General features: G+C 42.2%; 1 protein-coding gene and 1 long non-coding RNA gene across 3 annotated transcripts; one reads left to right on the top strand and one right to left on the bottom strand.

The window, feature by feature from the left end:
• Nucleotides 1-1874: 1874 nt before the first annotated feature.
• On the top strand, nt 1875-20259 carry INIP (INTS3 and NABP interacting protein). Of its 2 annotated transcripts, XM_088838280.1 has the most exons (6): nt 1875-2027; nt 3296-3369; nt 7942-8078; nt 12338-12440; nt 15025-15115; nt 17338-20259. In XM_088838280.1, the coding sequence occupies exons 4-6, from the start codon at nt 12403-12405 to the stop codon at nt 17431-17433; spliced, it is 225 nt and encodes a 74-aa protein (XP_088694406.1). In that variant the 5' UTR covers nt 1875-2027; nt 3296-3369; nt 7942-8078; nt 12338-12402; the 3' UTR covers nt 17434-20259. The 2 variants fall into 2 exon arrangements, with proteins under 2 accessions (XP_088694406.1, XP_055283579.2); XM_055427604.2 differs by lacking the exon at nt 7942-8078.
• On the bottom strand, nt 15496-16302 carry LOC129557062 (uncharacterized). The gene is made up of 2 exons (XR_008686161.2): nt 15937-16302; nt 15496-15643 (listed from the first exon to the last, which is right to left on the bottom strand). It is a non-coding gene; the product is annotated as an uncharacterized LOC129557062 (long non-coding RNA).
• Nucleotides 20260-21047: the final 788 nt, after the last annotated feature.

Below are 21047 nucleotides of genomic sequence, written 5' to 3'. Positions count from 1 at the left end.
AAGGGCAAAATGATAGGATACTGAATGAGGAATTCCCCAGGTCAGTAGGTGCCCAGTATGCTACTGGAGCTCAGTGGAGAAATAACTATAGAAGGAATAAAGGGATGGAGCAAAAGCAAAACCAATACCCAGTTGTGGATGTGACCAGTGATAGAAGCAAGGTCCGGTGCTGTAAAGAGCAGTATTGCATAGGAACCTGGAATGCTAGGTCCATGAATCAAGGCAAATTGGAAGTGGTCAAACAGGAGATGGCAAGAGTGAACGTTGACATTCTAGGAATCAGTGAATTAAAATGGACTGGAATGGGTGAATTTAACTCAGACGACCATTATATCTACTACTGTGGGCAGGAATCCCTTAGAAGAAATGGAGTAGCCATCATGGTCAACAAAAGAGTCCGAAATGCAGTACTTGGATGCAATCTTAAAAATGACAGGATGATTTCTGTTCGTTTCCAAGGCAAACCATTCAATATTACAGTAATCCAGGCCTATGCCCCAACCAGTAATGCTGAAGAAGCCGAAGTTAATCGGTTCTATGAAGACCTACAAGACCTTTTAGAACTAACACCCAAAAAAGATGTCCTTTTCATTCTAGGGGACTGGAATGCAAAAGTAGGAAGTCAAGAAACACCTGGAGTAACTGGCAAATTTGGCCTTGGAGCACGGAATGAAGCAGGGCAAAGGCTAATAGAGTCCTAAAGGAAACCAACCCTGAATTGGAAGGACTGATGCTGAAACTGAAGCTCTAATACTTTGGCCACCTAATGCAAAGAGCAAATTCACTGAAAGAACCTGATGCTGGGAACGACTGAGGGCAGGAGGAGAAGGGGGTGACAGAGGACGAGATGGTTGGATAGCATCATCAATTCAATGGACATGAGTTTGAGCAAACTCCAGGATATAGTGAAGGACAGGGAAGCCTGGCATGCTGCGGTCCATGGGGTTGCAAAGAATTGGACAGAACTGTTGAGACTGTACAAAAACAACATACTTACCTGAACTATTGACTAGATAGATGGGTGATACAGTGGTAAAGAATCTGCTTGCCAACACAAGAGACTCAGGAGATGCAGGTTCGATCACTGGGTCGAGAAGATCACCTGGAGGAGGAAATGGCAACCCTCTCCAGTATTCTTGCTTGGAAAATTCCATGGACAGAGGAGCCTGGTGGGCTATATATATAATCCATGGGGTCGCAAAGAGTCCGACGTGACTAAGCAGGCACATTGACGAAGATATCCAGTAAAACACAGATCTTTTTTTCTTTTCTTTTTTAAGAGTTTACATTTTGCAAACTTTATTTAACATTTTCCTTTTTCAGACTGTGGTTTCAGATCTGACTATCCGATGTATTGATAGACATGCAGCTCTACTGTGCTGGCATCAGGCTATCCCACAAGGAGTGACTTCTTGATCTGAGATGTGGCATATACACTCCTTAAATACACATTATTGCAATTGCACAGCAGTAAAAAAATTTCTACAAGTTTAGTGCTTATCTTATGTTTAATTAAAGTAGAAAAGTATCCCCGGGATTTGTGTACACTAAGATGCGCAACCCCAAGATGGTTGTTAAAGCTCGCTCTCCGAGTGCCAACCGCAGCTCCGCCTCAGTCCCAAACTAACTGGATTCACACTTGCTGGGCTGGTGGCTTTTCTCCCCCCAGCGGTCTGGACGGAATAGCTACTTGCGGTGCTAGGGACCCATTCTTTCTCTGCCCCGCCCCTACGTCACTGCGCGCCCCGCCCCTTTCGGGCCCCGCCCCCGGCCTGCAAGTTCCATGAGCCTCTCTGGCTGCCACTCTTTGGAAAGGAAGTTGCGTATGCATGAAGCGGCCGTTGGGTCCAGGCGGGAGGCGGGACTTCCGCTGCCTAGTGGGTAGGTCACTGGGAGGCGGAAGAGCAGCGCGGGCGGGAGGGTTGTAGGGTTGCACGTTGCGCTCGAGCTGCGGGTCTTTAAGTCGTCGCGCCCCCTTGGAGAACGCGACCTGACGGCTAGGCGGTCCTGGGCTCTTCCGCCTCGCGGTAAGTAGGCCCTCCTGGCGGCACCGGTTATGGAGGAGTGTGGCCCCGGCGCTGACCTGCTGCCGCCATCCCTTGCCATGGGGTAGTGGCTTCCCGGTCAGCTTTGCCTCCCAGCATTCGCTCCCCGTGTTGTCCTGGGTCTCGGCCGCAGCCGCTGCGCCAGCCCTCCACGCACGCCCCAGGGACCCTTCTGGGACGCTGGTCCAACCTCGTAACGCCCCTGCTTGACGTCGCCCATCTCAGGATGGCCCTCTTGTTCCTTCCTAACCCGGTTTCGCCTGCTCTGTACTTAAGCCGCAGGAGACACCTAACATTATTTTGTTCAAAACCGACATGTGGTTTACTAGCTCTTGTCCTTTCGTGCGCGTATTAGAAGGCATACCTCATCACGCCAGTATCAGTTCGTCTCTGCTCACAGAGCGTTGTTTACGCCTTGTAAAAAGCGCGTGTTAAACTTTTTTTTTAGTATGGTTGCTTGAATGAGACAGTGTTTTCCCGCTGGGTTGTACATTTCATGAGAGCAAAAGTAGGGTCTTGCTCATTTGGGATCTACCCAAGGCCTGGTTCAAAAGCACGAATTTTAAAACTAACAGTATTCGCACTAGCTTCGTGACCTTGGGCACAATCTCCCCATTTATAAAGTGGTGATAAACAAAATAACTAATTTCAGTCATCTTATATAGTGTAGAGTGCAGAGTATGTACTGGATAAATATTCGGCTTGTTTCCCTTTTTAGCCTTAAGCAGTATACACAGTAGTTGTTAGGTAGGTATCTTAAATGAATCCAGAGGCACTATAGGTGAGTGATTTTTGCTTCCTAGCCCTGTAATCGCATTGATACTATCAATTAGTTGAAACATTTGGTAGTATTTGGTAAACATAACCTAACGATGTAATTAAAGACAGTAATGCTAACTTGGTATCAACATCTGCACGAATAAACATTTGACTTTCACTGTCTAATTAAGTGGGCTTCCCAGGTGGTGCTAGAGGTAAAGAACCCTTCTGACAATGTGGGAGACATAAAAGACGTTGGTTCCATCCCTGGGTCGGAAGATCTCCTGGAGTAGGAAATGGCAACCCACTCCAGTATTCTTGTCTGAAAAATCCCATGGACAGAGGAACCTGGCAGGCTTTAAGGTCGCAGAGTCAAACATGACAGAAGCAACTGAGCCCTCTAAATAACTTGAGGTGTTTGCTTTAGTTGTGTTCCTTTCAGCCATATGTTTCTGAAGAGATGAAGATAAGTGTGTACACATTTTTTACAGGTGTTTGTAAAGTGCTGACCCCTGAACACAGTTGAAACAGAATAGGAAGATGGCAGCAAACCCTTCAGGACAAGGTAAGTGCATCCTGGAATATCTTTTATTACTAGGAACTTTTCCTCTCTATAGTAAAGTATTTTGATAGAAAATTTAGCATAGGGCACTTACGGTAGGCAGAATTAAAAATGAATAGCAAAAAAAAAGACTAGCAAAGTAAAATCACATATTTGAAGTAATTCCAACATTTTGTCTATATGTCAGTCAGTTCGGTCACTCAGTCGTGTCCGACTCTTTGCGACCCCATGAATCACAGCACGCCAGGCCTCCCTGTCCATCACCAACTCCCGGAGTTCACTCAAACTCATGTCCATCGAGTTGGTGATGCCATCCAACCATCTCATCCTCCGTCGTGACCTTCTCCTCCTGCCTTCAATCTTTCCCAGTGTTGGGGTCTTTTCAAATGAGTCGGTTCTTCACATCAGGTGGCCAGAGTATTGGAGCTCCAGTATCAGTCCTTCCAATGAATATTTAGGACTGATTTCCTTTAGGATGGACTAGTTGGATCTCCTTGCTGTCCAAGGGACTCTCAAGAGTCTTCTCCAACACCACAGTTCAAAAGCATCAATTCTTCAGCGATCAGCTTTCTTCACAGTCCAACTCTCACATCCATACATGACCACGGGAAAAACCATAGCCTTGACTAGACGGACCTTTGTTGGCAAAGTAATGTCTCTGCTTTTTAATATCCTGTCTAGGTTCGTCATAACTTTTCTTCCAAGGAACAAACATCTTTTCAGTTCATGGGTGCAGTTACCACCTGTAGTGATTTTGGAGCCCCCAAAAATGAAGTCTATCATGGTTTCCACTGTTTCCCCATCTATTTGCCATGAAGTGATGGGACCAGATGCCACAATCTTAGTTTTCTGAATGTTGAGTTTTAAACCAAATTTTCACTCTCCTCTTTCACTTTCATCAAGAGGCTCTTTAGTTCTTCACTTTCTGCCATAAGGGTGGTGTCATCTGCATATTTGAGGTTATTGATATTTCTCCCAGCAATCTTGATTCCAGCTTGTGCTTCATCCAGTCCAGCATTTCTCATGATGTACTCTGCATATAAGTTAAATAAGCAGGGTAACAATATACAGCCTTGATATATTCCTTTCCCGATTTGGAACCAGTCTGTTGTTCCACGTCCAGTTCTAACTGTTGCTTCTTGACCTGCGTATCGATTTCTCCGGTTAGGTGGTCTGGTATTCCCATCTCTGTAAGAATTTTCCGGAGTTTGTTGTGGTCCACACAGTCAAAGGCTTTGGCATAGTCAATGAAGCAGAAGTAGATGTTTTTATGGAACTCTCTTGCTTTTTGATGATACAGCAAATGTTGGCAATTTGATCTCTGGTTTCTCTGCCTTTCCTAAATCCAGCTTGAACATCTGGAACATCTATATTTTAATCCTATATTTTAATCTGTGTTAATACTGCTCACATTGTAAACCTTAGGTCCCCCTCTGACATTTCTTCTCTTACTTTTTTACTTGAGATCAGAACCACTTTTAAAGAAGTCATTGGACCATATCCGTGCCTTTATTTTCATTTGTTTGAAAAACTTTCCATACACATTTCATGTGTGTTAAGAGCTCCCTTAAGCAAATCAAGTAAGAAACATCCCAAGTAAGGAGTTTTTGTTTTGTTTAAAAGTAAGTTTTCAGAAGCAAAGTTTAATCTCCAGAAAGTATTCAGTTCCACCTTGTAAGTGAGACTTACAAAGCTACTTGAAAAGTTGAAGCAAACTTGTGTTTCCCTCTCCATATCAAGATTAAGCGCCCATGTGATGGATGAAGCCAGCTGGTCTCACTTAAACGTCGTGGCCATGCCTGTGCCCGCCCACACCCACGGTGCTGCCTGAGAGTCGCCCGTGTTGCGCCATGTGTCAGTTGCTCATTCTTTCCTATTGCAAACTAGTATCCACTGCGTGAATTTACCACGGTTCCTTATTCGCTTTCCTTTTTGGAGACTTTGGGGTTCTATCAGTTTGCGTCATTGTGAATAAAGCTGCTTTGAATATTTGCGAGTCTTTTTGCAGATATATGGATAAATAGCCAGGAGTGGAGCAGTGGAGTGTACTTTACATTCGCTCTGCTGCTGCTGCTAAGTCGCATCAGTCGTGTCCAACTCTGTGCGACCCCATAGACGGCAGCCCACCACGTTCCCCCATCCCTGGGATTCTCCAGGCAAGAACACTGGAGTGGGTTGCCATTTCCTTCTCCAGTGCGTGAAAGTGAAAAGTGAAGTCGCTCAGTCATGTCCGACTCTTAGCGACCCTACGGACTGTAGCCCACCAGGCTCCTCTGTCCATGGGATTTCCCTCTAGTAAAGTGTGATACTTCTGGTTGCTCCATATAGAGCACTGTTGGTCTTTTCAATTTTAGCCATTTTAGAGGATGTAAAGTGACATCTCATTGTAGTATTAACTTGTATTTCCCTGATGACAAATGTTGAGCACTTTTTAATGTGCTTATTGGCCATTGCAAATCTTTGTGAAGTGTTTGTTCAGACTTCCTTTTGCTCATTTTTTTAAAAATTGGGTTATTTTTATTATCAGCTTTTTTTTTTAAGAGTCTAGATACAGGTTCTGTGTCACTGCTAATTACATCACCTAGATCATTTTGGAGTTGTTTTCTGTTGACTGCATTTTTTTTTTTTTTTTGAGTATGGGTCACATTTTTCTTTTTCTTACTGTAAGTGAAAGTCGCTCAGGCATGTCCGACTTTTTGTGACCCCATAGACTATACAGTCCATGGAATTTTCTAGGCCAGAATACTGGAATAGGTAATCTTTGCCATCTCCAGGGGATCTTCCCAACCCAGGGATCGAATCCAGCTCTCTCACATTGCAGGTGGATACTTTACCAGCTGAGCCACAAGGGAAGCCCAAGTTTCTTACTACACTAAGTGATTTATTATGAAATCCTGGGTACTATGACTAATACGTTATAGAGACCCTGGATTCTGTTATATTCCTCTGAAATGTGATGTTTGTTCTAGTAGATGGCTTGGTTCAACTCATACTCCAAACAAACTCTTGTCTCCTTTATGTTGGGCTGCAGCAGCTGAAATCTTGCTCACTTTTTTTTGTCTTAAAGAATAGTCTTTATTTTTATACAAAGCAGTCAAAATGGGGCAGTTCCTCAAAGGGTACTTGGATTAGAAAATCCATCCTGGGTGTGAAAGTTTTAGTTGCTAAGTTGCATTTGCATCCAACACTTTGTGACCCCATGGACTGCAGTCTGCCAGGCTCCTCTGTCCATGGGATTTTCCAGGCAAGAATACGGGAGTGAATTCCCATTTCCTTCTCCAGGGAATGTTTCCCAGGATTGAACCTGAGTCTTCTGCCTTGACAGGCAGATTCTTTGCCACCAAGCTACCTGGGAAGCCCTTTATAGAAATGTGATATTGTAAAAAAGTAGCTGTGGTGACAGCTTTACTGGGTGTAACCAGCTAATGCAGTTCTGTTCTCTCAAATACCCAAGAGTGATTTGTGTGTTCTATGGACTAATTACAGGTCAGCATTCCCCTGTGGTCTTTGACCTCTTCTTTTCAACAGGTTATAGGGATTCAGATTAAAAATTTAATTTGAACCAAAATGAAACTAAGAGAAATCCATTTTGGAGAGAAAATAGGTTTCTAAAAGTCACACCATGAAGTCCAAATGAAAACAAAATAAATATTTTTATCCTTCTGTTGTAATAGCACAGATATTCAAGACTTATAACTTTTTTAAGCAGTTGGAATAAAGCACAATCATATTTACTGTTGCCATTGATTGATCCGTAGTCAGAGCCACTATGAAACATCCCCTAAATAGAAGCGAAGTTACTTTAGTCCTTTGACTTTTGTTGCTGTTTTGGCAGTGATGTTTTTGGTATCATCAGCTGCTGCTATTAGACACCAGCAGAGGGAGTCCATATCATGTTCTGTAGACTCGAGACTCAGGGAAAATAAACTTCATTTGGAGCTACTGCATTTTACTTTTTATGTTAAATTACTTCTGTACTGTTTATGTGTATTGGAACTACTTATTATGAAGATTGAAGACAAAGTTCCATAATTATCATACAATAATAACTGAAAGAACAGTGACTTTTACAGAAATCTTCATCTGTGTGGTGTGATATATTAATGTCTCTACTGTAGGGGACAGGCCATCTTTTAGATCCAGCAGTCTGTCATGCTACAGAAGCAATCTGAGCTGCTGAATTTCACAAGCTCTTGGGAGTTACTGAAGTCTCTCCATTCTCCTTAGCATTCGTCATAGTGTGGAACATTTGATGGGTTCATAATAATTATATGATTGATACATAACATTTTGAGAATTTAATATGTAGAGGCAGATTGTCACACTGGAATTTGGCCAAGGTACCATTCCTATGGAAGGAGGCTTTCATGACTGGTAAACATCAGAGTCCTGTGATCATGTGTTGGCAGGTGGGAGATTGGTCTAACCTGATTTCAGCTACACAGAGAACTCTGGTGAAGTAACACCCTACTTCTTTTCTTTTATACTTGTCTCATAATGCTTAGAGTAATAACTGTAATTCCTGCAATCCAGTGATGGGAACTATTGATTTGGGGCCACCTTGGATGTTCTTAGCTGTGATTTCAGGATGCTGTGTAGGATTGGAGTAGCATAGCTCCTGGGAAGTGTCTTGGTGGCGACCTCAGACCCAAGTACCTAAACCATCTATGGTCCAGAAGGAAAGCAAATTTACCCTTCAGGCTTGTGCTAAGGTATGCTACCTCTCAATTAAGAATTTATCCTAGTGATGCATAAAAATCAGCTTAAAATTCTTGTATTTGTACCTTTTTTAAAGATGAGAGTGTGGATGCAAAGACACAATTTGGAGTTGGTTTTTTAAAGCTAGATTTCTAAATAAATAAAGCTAGATTTCTTTTTGTCTCATTCTTCATTGCCAAGGCAAAGGCACTACAGTAGTTTTCTGATGCTGGAATTGATCTGTAGGCCCAGGTTCAAATAGGAATGAAACTGAATTGAGGCAGAATGTTATGTAAACTAGAACGAGATTGTATAGTAAAAGAGAGCTTGTGATCCCCAAGTCCATTCAGACTGACTTTGGAGGCCAGTTATGTGTGTGTAATTCCCTCTGCTACTGCTGCTGCTGCTAAGTCGCGTCAGTCGTGTCCGACTGTGTGCGACCCCATAGACGGCAGCCCACGAAGCTCCTCTGTCCCTGGGATTCTCCAGGCAAGAACACTGGAGTGGGTTGCCATTTCCTTCTCCAATGCATGAAAAGTGGAAGTGAAGTCGCTCAGTCGTGTCTGACTCTTAGCGACCCCATGGACTGTAGCCCACCAGGCTCCTCTGTCCATGGGATTTCCCTCTAGTAAAGTGTGATACTTCTGGTTGCTGCACATAGAGCACTGTTAGTCTTTTTAATTTTAGCCATTTTAGAGGGTGTAAAGTGACATCTCATTGTAGTATTAACTTGCATTTCCCTGATGACAAATGTTTTACCCTTTGTAATGGAAACCTGTTTACTGAAAGAGAATTGTCAGAATGGGGCTGACAAGAATCTAGTGAGGGGACTTCCCTGGTAGTCCAGTGGCTAAAACTCTGGGCTCCCAATGCAGGGGGCCAGGTTCGATTCTTGGTCAGGGAACTAGATCCCACATGCCTCAACTAAGACTCAGCGCAACCAAATAAATATATATATATATATATATTTTAAAAGAATCTAGTGAGGTTAACAATCTAAATGATAGAGAACACTAAGTGATAATAAAAGTAATAGCTAGTATTTAGTGAGCACTGGAAGGACTGATGCTGAAGCTGAAGCTCCAATGCTTTGGCCACCTGATGCGAAGAGCTGACTCATTGGAAAAGACCCTGATGCTGGGAAAGATTGAGGGCAGGAGGAGAAGGGGACAGCAGAGGATGAGATGGTCGGATGGTGTCACCGACTCAATGGACATGGGTTTGGGTGGACTCCGGGAGTTGGTAATGGATAGGGAGGCCTGGTGTGCTGTGGTTCATGGGGTTGCAAAGAGTCGGACATGACTGAGCGACTGAACTGAACTGATATTTCATATAACCATCCTTCAGAGTTGTCATCGTTATGCCCATCGGTCCTGTCTCTCTCTCTCTCTGTGTCAGAGAGAGATGACCACAGAAGAAGGGTCAGAGGGTGCAACATGGTTGACATTGAAGTGGGAGAAAGGGGACCACAAGCCAGGAAACTCAGGCAAGGTCTGAGTTCTGATGGAACTCATCATGTCTGATGGAAAAGGCAGGGAAACCAGTTCTCTCTTAGAGCCTACAGAAAGGAATTGCAGCTCTTGATTTTAGCCCAGTGAGATTACTGACCTGTAGAACCGAAAGATAATAGATTTCTGTTGTTTTGAGCCATTAAGTTTGTGGTCTTTTTTTTTAACAGCAGCAACAGAAATAATGTACCATTTAACTACATGAGCCAGAAACCTCAGAATCATCCATGACACCTTATTCCTTACTTCATATTGATTCTCTCATTGTCCCATTGGTTTAACTGCATAAAAAGCTCTTGGGTTTATGATGTCTGTTCCTTTCTCTGGCCATAAACAATCTCTCATCTTTAGCTTGTTTTACTGTTTTTTTTTCTCTTATCTAGTCTGTTCTCAACCTTGCAGCTTCCGTGACCTTTCTCCCAGGGGAAGGGTTATTTTGTCCCTCCACCCCTAATTAAACTAATTAATCTAACGTTTCAGCTCAAGCATTCCTTCCTGGGGGAGACTGCTTTGACACTGCTCTCCCTCCTTCCAGTCTGAGGCAGGTTGATTCAACATTGAGTGCTACAGTGATGGTTACAAATGCTTATAGGATTTCATTTCTCTATTTCAGACTGCTCATCTTAGACTCTAATTATACATTCATTTGTGTAATTATTCGATAATCTCTATCTTCACTGGAATGTTTAAAGAACCACGAGAGCCAGATGAAGTCAAGTTGTGACACATCATTGCATTCTTAGCATCTGCCTTAGTGCCTGTCTGTATGTCATTTATACACAATAAATAACTTAAAACATGTTAAACTAATAATAGTTTTAGTAAACCAATAAACTAATTGGAGGAATGGACTCCTCCAATACTGAACAGCTATTTTGTTTTTTTGTGGACGGGACATGCTAAGAAGCTTGTAGGGTCTCAATTACGCAATCAGGGATTGAACCTAGGCCACGGTGTACAGTGCTGACCATTAGACCACCAGGGAACCTCCCCCTAAACAGCTCTCTTAGGATGATATAGTTCGATTTACTGTAGAGTTGTGAAGAATATATAGCTTGTAAGATAACTACTTGAAAGGATTTGAATTTTTAAAGTATCTTTAAAAATAATCATTGTTATGAAAGCAGTATAATAACTGTGATTGGAAAGTATATTATCCTAACTCCACTTATCAAACTAATTTTCATTCTTTAGTTTTAGATTTTTTTTCAATAAAAAGATTTCCTATTAGTCCTTGTTTAAGTGTCAAAGAACTATTCACACAATGTGAATTATTAGCTGTTAGGTTTTAAGTGCAATTTGATATAATGCTAGTTACTCCAGAATATTTTTAGTGATACAGAAATGTGTGGTATTAAAATGTTTCTATAAATGAATGTGGAAATGAGAGTACATATGATTGTGAATGGAGACAGAGTTATAGTTCTGAAAGTGGAACTTTTAGAGTGTGCTGCATTATAAAGTAATTTTATTAGGAAAAAGTTCAGTTATAAAGAAATAGTAAGTATTTCCCACTGTACATGAGATAATATGTTTTGCTACCCTCATGCTTCTAAGAAGGTAAAAGTTACCTTTAACTTTAAGATACATGTAAAATAACATAAAAGTAAAGTACTGAATTATGGCAAGAGATAGTTTGTGTTAAAAAACAGTTCATGTAGTGACTGTAATAGAAGTTAAATTTTATATATTTATGCCTTTAAGTTTGTGCAAACCTTAACAGTGGGAGAATCTTGCTATAGTAAATTATACTTAACTACTTCACATAACTCATCTTCCCGGGTGGCTCAGTGGTAAAGAATCTGCCTGCCAATGTAGGAGACTCAGGTTCAATCCCTGGATCGGGAAGATCCCCTGGAGGAGGAAATGCAACCTGCTCCAGTAATCCTGCCTGAAAAATCCTGTGGACAGAAGAGCCTGGAGGGCTACAGTTCATAGGGTCGCAAAGAGCCAGACATAACTGAGTGACTAAGCATAACGCACTTCACGTAACAAATAGACTACCTAGTTTTTTGCCTTAAGTTTCAAATTTGAAATAAGCTATTATTGTTACTTAAGTTCTGTTGACTATATATGTCTATAATATAGTAAATGTTTTGTGCAAAAACTGACATATAAATTTTTGAAAGGTCAAGAAGGAAGTACAGTTTTGGGACATCAGACAAGATCAGAAAATAAGAGCCTAATAGACCTGACCATAGCCTTTACTTTCAGTTATGTTCCATTTCTCTCTCAGAACTGTTTGCTAGTCAGTTGCAATTCTTTGACTTGTTCCTTGAAAGACTGTGTGTGTCATTTCTGAATGAAAGCAGTTGAGAAAAAGAAATACTGTTTTGACCTGAGTATATCTAGTACTTTTCATGCTTTCCACTTCCGTGAAAGAAGTATTCATAAAGACTCCTAAAACTGAGAACTAAGAAAATCTCCACTTCAGAGATTGACTGAGCAAGGTAGAGATTGGTCCCTGCAGGATTTGGGGCCACAGAGATTTTAAGAAACAAATGCTGTTACCCATCTTTGGTGATTAAAATTCTGTAGAACTAAGTCTTAAAAGTCCTCAGTCACTGTTATACTTCGCTTTTATCTGCGTATAATGCTGTTACAGTTGGTTGAAAATAGGCAATAGAGAAGGAAAACTGCTTACTAGTAGTTCATTATCATGTTAGAGAATAAAATTTTGCTTTCTGGATTTCTAGGTAGCCTAGGCTTATAAAATAGCTCTAATCTGTTTTCTTTCTCATTCCCCACCCCCTCTCTTATTTTAGGTTTTCAAAACAAAAATAGAGTTGCAATCTTGGCAGAACTGGACAAAGAAAAAAGAAAGTTATTAATGCAGAACCAATCTTCAACAAATCATCCTGGAGCTAGGTATAGAAGAATAATCTGGTTTTTATATTTAGTGATATAAAAAGTATCTTGGACAGAACTAAAATTGGTTGGCAGTGATTTGTTTCTTTAACACTGGAATTTAACATGTGACATTTTATTTCCTAGTTGGATTTGAAAAAATTAGATTTTAAAAAATTGATTAGATTTTAAATATTTTCATTGTAATCAGAATATTTAATTTTCTCTATAGCCTACTTGCAAAAAAAAGAGTTTTGTGTTTTTTGGTTATTGTTATTCATGAAATTATTGTTAATGTCTCACTTTTTAAGCATTATGCCAAGTAGGTAAAATTGAGGTAGCTTAATGATCTTTATTTTATTTCATTTCTGCCATCTTAAATCTCTTCCCTGACACCCATTATTCCATTCAGCCGCCACCTTAACTTCGCCTTCTCTCTTTCAGGCACGTCTCTTAAAGAGTTGTCTGTACCTGCTCATCTCTGCTCTCTCACTTACTGACTCCTTAGCCCACTACAGTCTGACTTCCAGGCCTCCCCACCCTAGTCCCAGAGAATGGATTGGAGGCCAGGTCACTTGCAACTTCCTTGTGGCTAAATCTGGTGAACCAAAGTCCTTTTCTTATTAGACTGCTTAGCATTATTTGAAACCACTGATTTCTTCCTTTTCAAAAAATTGAAATGTAGTTCAGTTCGGTTCAGTTGCTCAGTCGTGTCCAACTCCTTGCAACCCCATGAATCACAGCACGCCAGGCCTCCCTGTCCATCACCAACTCCCGGAGTTCACTCAAACTCACCTCCATCGAGTTGGTGATGCCATCCAGCCGTCTCATTCTCTGTTGTCCCCTTCTCCTGCCCCCAGTCTCTCCCAGCATCAGAGTCTTTTCCAGTGAGTCAACTCTTCGCATGAGGTTACTGTACAGTATTATGTTAGCTGGAGGTTTCCTGCATAATGATTTGACATCTGCATACATTGTGATCTGATCACTACAATAAGTAACCATCTGTCCCTACACACAGTTATTACAATATTGTTGATCACATTTCTTACGCTGCATACTACATTCCTGTGACCTATTTTCTAACGGGTTGGTGCCTCTTAATCCCCTTTACCTGTTTCTCCCACCTCACACCCCTCCCCTCTGTTAACCACCTGTTTATCTGTGAGTCTTGTTTTCTTTTTTTTTATTATTACTGGTTAATTTTTTGTCTTAATTTTTATTGGCATATACTTGATATACAATATTGTGTTAGATTCAGGTGTATAGAGGTCTCTTCGTTTTGTTTTTTAGATTCCACATATAAGTGAGCTCATATGGTATTTGCCGTCACAAATGACAAGCTTTTTATTTTTTTTATTCCATTGTATACAGCTCCCTCCTCCTTAAAATACTCTTCTTGGCTTCCGTTCATTCACTGTTAGACCGTCTTGGTGTCTGTTTTAGACATTTCTCCACTGCCTGTCTCTTGAGCTCGGTCTTCCTCCGAGTTCTGCTCTAGGCCCAGTTGCCCCATCTGCGTCTTTTCACTGGACAGTTGCATCCACTTTCCCAGCCTGTTACTTATGTGCCGATAGCTTTTACACGCTTGCATCTCGAGCCCACTCCTCTCTCAAGTGCCTCCTGGACATCTGCACTTTGAGGTCCTACAGGCGTCTCACACTTGGTGTGTTTCATAACTCATCTCCCCTCTCTACCCACTTAGCATTCTTGGCTTACTTGTTGCCATGAGTGGTACAGATCTACTAGTAATCACAGTCAGAAATGTGAACTTTAATTGTTTATTATTCCCTCTCACTTCCGTCTCCGAGCATTTATCATTCTCTTATGTTTAATTTCCTGGCCTAGGAATCGAATTTCTTGATTTCTTTCACAAGGCTGTACATGTCCTGGTACAGGCCTTCCTTCCTAGACTCATTTTTTGACAACCCACTTCTCCCCTCTCCAGACCTCCAGTCCTACTGAATCATAAATTTCTGCAAATGTGTCAGGTTTGAACCCTGCCTTAGTATGCTCTACCATCTGCTTGAAATAGTCAGCTCTTTAGTTTTCATCATAAATGTAACTTTATGATAGACCAGAGTACCTCAAATCAGTTTGAAAGCTGCTGCTGCTGCTAAGTCACTTCAGTCGTGTCTGACTCTGTGCGACCCCACAGACGGCAGCCCACCAGGCTCCCCCGTCCCTGGGATTCTCCAGGCAAGAACACTGGAGTGGGTTGCCATTTCCTTCTCCAATGTGTGAAAGTGAAAAGTGAAAGTGAAGTCGCTCAGTCATGTCCGACTCATAGCGATCCCATGGACTGCAGCCTACCAGGCTCCTCCATCCATGGGATTTTCTAGGCAAGAGTACTGGAGTGACTTGCCATTGCCTTCTCCAAGTTTGAAAGCAGAAGACCATAAATCATTGATAAAAAGGAGATAATCTGAAGCACTAGTAAATAGTATGGGCTTTTCCATATAAATTAAACAGTGGAAGAAGAAAAAAAGACTTATTCACGAAGATGTTTTGTTTTTTAAATAATCCCTATATAGAATATCTAATGAAAAATGTGACTCAGAAGTAAAGGAGTCTCTAAATAGTCAAGTAACTAAGATTCTCATTTCAGCATTGCGCTCTCGAGACCCACTATAAACAAGGACTTCCGGGACCACGCTGAGCAGCAGCACATTGCAGCCCAGCAGAAGGCAGCTTTGCAGGTGAGAAAAGTGTGACTGACATTCTTGTCTCACTGGAGATTTCCCGGGGCTTGGAAACCAGCACAGTTCTTATTTTGTATTTCACTGGAGCAGTATCAATAAAAATGTTCCATACATAATTGCAGTGGTTTGCTGGCGTTCAGTCATGCCCAAAGGATTCGAAGGACCAATACAGGAGTAATGAAAGTATATTTTATGTTGCTGACGTGGTCATGATTGATTCTTTGCCTCACCTGGCAAGAGACTGCTTGTGCACAAAAGAGTGTAGGATATTTGGATGGCCTGAATGAACTCAAGAAGCTGAACTGGCTGGCTGGTTTAATAGTACATATATATTTTTCAAATTGCTCATGCTGTTATGTCCTTTGATAGTCTTACTGATTTATTGTTGCTTGGATTCTTTTTTTAATGGTCAGCATATCTGTTTTGAGTGGTGCTATTTTTTTGGGTTCCAAAATCACTGCAGATGGTGACTGCAGCCATGAAATTAAAAGACGCTTACTCCTTGAAAGGAAAGTTATGACCAACCTGCTGCTGCTACTGCTGCTGCTAAGTCACCTCAGTCGTGTCCGACTCTGTGTGACCCCATAGACGGAAGCCCACCAGGCTCCCCCGTCCCTGGGATTCTCCAGGCAAGAACACCGGAGTGGGTTGCCATTTCCTTCTCCAATGTGTGAAAGTGAAAAGTGAAAGTGAAGTCGCTCAGTCGTGTCCGACCCATAGCGACCCCACGGACTGCAGCCTACCAGGCTCCTCCATCCATGAGATTTTCCAGGCAAGAATACTGGAGTGGCTTGCCATTGCCTTCTCCGATGACCAACCTAGATAGCATATTAAAAAGCAGAGACATTACTTTGCCAACAAAGTCCATCTAGTCAAGGCTATGGTTTTGCCAGTGGTCATGTATGGATGTGAGAGTTGGACCGTGAAGAAAGCTAGTGCCGAAGAATTGATGCTTTTGAACTGTGGTGTTGGAGAAGACTCTTGAGAGTCCCTTGGACTGCAAGGAGATCCAACCAGCCCATCCTAAAGGAGATCAATCCTGGGTGTTCATTGGAAGGACTGATGCTGAAGCTGAAACTCTAATACTTTGGCCACCTCATGCAAAGAGTTGACTCACTGGGAAAGACCCTGATGCTCGGAGGGATTGGGAGCAGGAGGAGAAGGGGACGACAGAGGATGAGATGGCTGGACGGCATCACCGACTCGATGGACATGAGTTTGAGTGAACTCCGGGAGTTGGTGATGGACAGGGAGGCCTGGCGTGCTGCGATTCACGGGGTCGCAAAGAGTCGGACGCGACTGAGTGACTAAACTGAACTGAACTGAGTGGTAAAGAACCCACCTGCCAGTGCAGGAGACATAAGAGACACAGGTTCAATCCCTGGGTTGGGAAGATCCTCTGGAGGAGGGCATGGCAACCCACTCCACCATTCTTGCCTGGAGAATCCCATGGACTGAGGAGCCTGGTGGGCTGTAGTCTGTAGGGTCGCAAAGAGTTGGACACGACTGAGCAAGACTTAACTCCTAATATGGAAATCTGACAACCCATCGTCTTAAAAAAATTGACTGTGATGAACAGTTTTAGTATTTCATTGATCTTGGATAATTTAAGATTCTCAGAGACCTTGGACAAGACATCATTACTGATGCTTTGAAGCCTTAGAATCTCAGAATTGCAAGTGACATTAGATTAAAGATCATCTCCCTGTAGACCACCTATAAACAGTCCTTTGTTTAGTGACAAAGGACATCACTGGTGGTTTTGTTATTTACATTCCAGCATTCTCTACAAAGTGTTGGCATCTTAATCGCCAGTAATCAGCTGCCTTCCCCCTTCTCCTTCCAACTTCTGCCCTTCTTTCTCACTCTCCTGCTTCACTGACCAAGAGCAGAGCACTCGGACCTTGTTGCTAGTTTTCCTCCCCACTTCCAGGAACAAAGTAATTCGCGTCTTTGACTCAATTATTGACTGATACAAACCACAAGGAAGAGAGTAGGGAGGATAAATTAGTACCTGGTGCAACTTGTTAATGTGAATTCTTTATTACTGTAGATCTTCTGTGTATTTAAACAAAATGAGCAGCAGCAGAACTGACTTTTAAAACAAACTTGGTCTTAAGCACTCAGAAAGGGTAAGTGATTTAATGCCTTGGCTGAAGAACTGTGACTTAATAACTCAGTTGCCTTTTTTTTTTCTTTTTTTTTCAACTCTTTCTAAGCATGCCCATGCACATTCTTCGGGATACTTCATAACTCAAGATTCTGCATTTGGGAATCTCATTCTTCCTGTTTTACCTCGCCTTGACCCAGAGTGAAGAAAAGATTTGTAATGGAAGTGACTTTGTAATATCAAATGCCAAAGCTACTGTCGTTCAGTGCTATACAGACTGTGACTTTCAGAATTTTGGTGGACTTTTTTTATATGTTTTGTTTCTTTAAAAGAAAGATATGTGTAAGTGAAAGCAAAGAAAGGAGGCCGACCAGGATGATGAAAGCTCTGGAAGCTGTCTGGGAACTGATGCTGCTGCTCAGGACTATAATCTGTGTGTAAGGCAGTTTGATTTTTAATTCTGAATCAGACCCACAATTGGATGTGGTCACATAACCCACCTTCCAAACTAGTTGGACTGAATATATCATGTCTACAGTAGAGTTTCAAGAACCATTTAAAGTACTTTATAAATAAATGAGGGTGCTTTTTAAAAATGTGAACCAATAGACTTAAGTTACATTCACATTTGCTGTTTATAGAATTGATGTCAGTGTACCTTTTGCATTTATAGTCATCATATCCTAAAATATCCTTTAACTGGTAACTAGTTTTCCCTATTCTCAATTTTAAAAGAAAATCCAAGATGCAAATAAGTTACCAGCCAGTCGTAAATACCTTTTATAAACCTATGCCAATGTAAATTATGTGACTAAATGCTATTAAAAACAATAAGAAATATAGCTTTAAATTTTGTACATGCTCTTATTTAGTGTTACTACATAAATGGTGTGCCTGAACAGTTTTATTGCCCATTTTTGCTCTAATTAGAAACAAAGTTGAGCCCCTTTTCAGTTAAAGAGGAAAGAATTAGGTTAAGCAAGTTTATCAACATGATACATCTTTGAACAGAATCCAAGATGCTTTCTTAAATATGCAGTCCCATAACTGACCTTAGTCCTATGGAATTAGTGTCTCTAATCCAAAATAAAGTCTGAAAACCATGGGCTACAGAATTCAGTGTTCATGATATCTAAAAAATCCATACATATGTAGGTCCCTGAACCTTAGAGGTCATTTCAGTTCAGTTCAGTTCAGTCGCTCAGTCGTGTCCAACTCTCTGCGACCCCATGAATCACAGCACGCCAGGCCTCCCTGTCCATCAACAACTCCCGGAGTTCACTCAAACTCATGTCCACAGAGTCGGTGATGCCATCCAGCCATCTCAGTCTCGGTCGTCCCCTTCTCCTCCCGCCCCCAACCTTTCCCAGCATCAGAGTCTTTTCCAGTGAGTCAACTCATCTTTATGTTTTACACTGTATCACAGATATAGTATTTTTTATAACTGACCTCAAATTGGCCTTCAGTCCCTATCCTGTCTGGTGGTAGGATGAGACTTTAAACTGGAAGTTACAGTTTGAGTCAAGAATTAGAAAAAGTTCATGTCCCTTTTCGAACAGATTCTCCTTCCTTCCCTTAGGTATTTGTTCCATGCACTCAGCCCCATCTCACCTAAACTGTACGAAGCAGGAGTGGACAGTTCTAGATATGGCTGTGCCATTTAGATTCTCACTGTTGAGAACTGGGACTGGTTTTCCTCATTTGGGTGAGTTGGCAGCTGTCCCCATTGTCATGGTCGCCTTTACGGCAGAGGTGCCCTTTCTCCCACTGCTGGTGCGCCCCCAGCCCTTTGCCTCTGCCTGTCTCAGGTTCATGCAGCTAGCCTTGGCCCGCCTTGGTCCTCCTTTTCTTGAATTAAGTTACTCTTCTGTGCAATCCCTGAGCTACTGGTGGCATTCTAAATCTACTGATGCGAGGGATATAACATTTTTGGATTGAATAGTTTTTATACTATTGATGCTTCTACCAAACATGTAACTTTTATAACCTGGGTGAAAAGATCTTTTTCCCAGTGGTATCTTTTCTGGTCTCAGCCCTTTAAATAGATATCGCCTAAACATCTGAATCTTCCAGTCCTGACTAGTAAGCACCTCCTCCACCTCTTTCCTTACAAATTTAGTTCAGTTCCATGTGTATTTACTAATGCATGCTCTGTAAAGCACTGTGCTTTAAGGGGAAGAGATGAGTTAAGACCTGCTCTTTAAGAAGCCGCAGCGCAGAGGCGCCCACTCTGGTACAGCAGCAAGGAAGCAGCATCCAGTGCGTGACTCAGGAGCCGCCAAACCTGCGCACACGCAGTCTCGTCAGGCCTAGAAGTTACTAATGTGATCTTCCCTGGCAGGGAGAGAAGGTCTGTCCCAGGCAGAGCTCAGGATTTCATCATCAAAGTAGGGACTGCGACAGCAGTGAGGACTGCAGAGGATAATGGGGAGGGTGGCAGTGGGCTCCAGTGGTGCTTCCCTTGGGTTGCAGGTGACTGTGGCTGACCTTGAGACTTACCTGTCGCTCTGTCTCCTCTGTAAAAGGGGAACAGTACACACACTGCCTAATTCATAAATTACCTAGATCAGTGTTTTTCAGAGTGCAGGTCTCAATACATTACTGAATTGAGAGGCCAACTAAACGGCCAAATGGGGTGTGACCCGCTTTTTTTTTTTTTTAATAGAAAATATCAGAGTACATTGCATGTAGAAATAGGAGGTTTTGGTTCATGGATCTTCCTTTTCTATGTGTGTGTGTGTTTACTTAATCATATGCTCCACCTGCATGTAAGGTCTTTGAGGGCAAGGGCTTTTGTTCTTCCTGCCTACCTGTTTCCTACTGTATTCTGCTGAGTATGTATAGTATTTGGCATAGAGTAGGTGGTCAGTACTTACAGAAGGAATGAATGAATAGGACCTGGATTGTGATGTGAAGGGTATTGTTTTTTATACTATGAGTCATGGCAAAAATGTTTTGAAAGCCACTTCTAAATAATACAGATGACAGTGCTTTGTATGACTCTGGAATAAAAACTGAAATGACTCAATCATTTCAAAGGTTGGTTTTTTTCCTGAACAATTTATAAGCTGTCTAAGTTGTCTCAGTTCTTTGCTTTACTTTGGCAATAAAAACTCAACCTTGCTATGCATTTAAGGCCTGTTGAGGCAAAGGTTCTGGCAGATATGGTTACATTCAGAAGTGGAATATCAACAGAGAGGACATCAGTTCGTTAGTGCAGTTGGGCCCCTAGTTGGAATCCCGTCAGCTGGCACGAGTCCCTTTTCAGCAGCATTAGGCCCAACCAGTGTTTACTCAGGGCTGCTTCGTCACCTCTGTGTGCCCAGTAACTAGTATGCAGTAGACACCCACAACTTTTTAAATGAGAAAATAAAGAATGAACTGTGGTGCTTGAGAAGACTCTTCAGAGTCCCTTGGACAGCAAGGAGATCAAACCAGTCAATCCTAAAGGAAATCCACCCTTAATATGCACTGGAAGGACTGAAGCTGAAGCGCCAATACTTCACACCTGATGCGAAGAACTGACTTGCTGGAAAAGACCTTGATGCTGGGAAAAACTGAGGGCAGGGGGAGAAGACCGCATCAGAGGGTGAGATGGCATCGCCGACTCGATGGACATGCGTTTGCGTGAACGCCGGGAGTTGGTGATGGACAGGGAGGCCTGGCGTGCGGCAGTCCATGGGGTCACAGAGTCAGATACGACTTAGGATCCGAACAACAACAGGAGGATGAACGTGGATGGAGGAGGGGAACCTCACCGTCCTCAAGAATCAGAGTTTAGCGCGGGCGACACCAGCAGCGAAGGCTGGCAGCGCACCA

The sequence above is a fragment of the Moschus berezovskii genome, chromosome 7 (genome assembly GCF_049115385.1).
Source record: "Moschus berezovskii isolate FMDL1 chromosome 7, NW_MosBer_1.0, whole genome shotgun sequence".
In the NCBI taxonomy this organism is placed as follows: Eukaryota; Metazoa; Chordata; class Mammalia; order Artiodactyla; family Moschidae; genus Moschus; species Moschus berezovskii.
The sequence above is the reverse complement of the archived record's forward strand: the minus strand, read 5'-3'. Positions and strand labels throughout refer to the sequence as shown.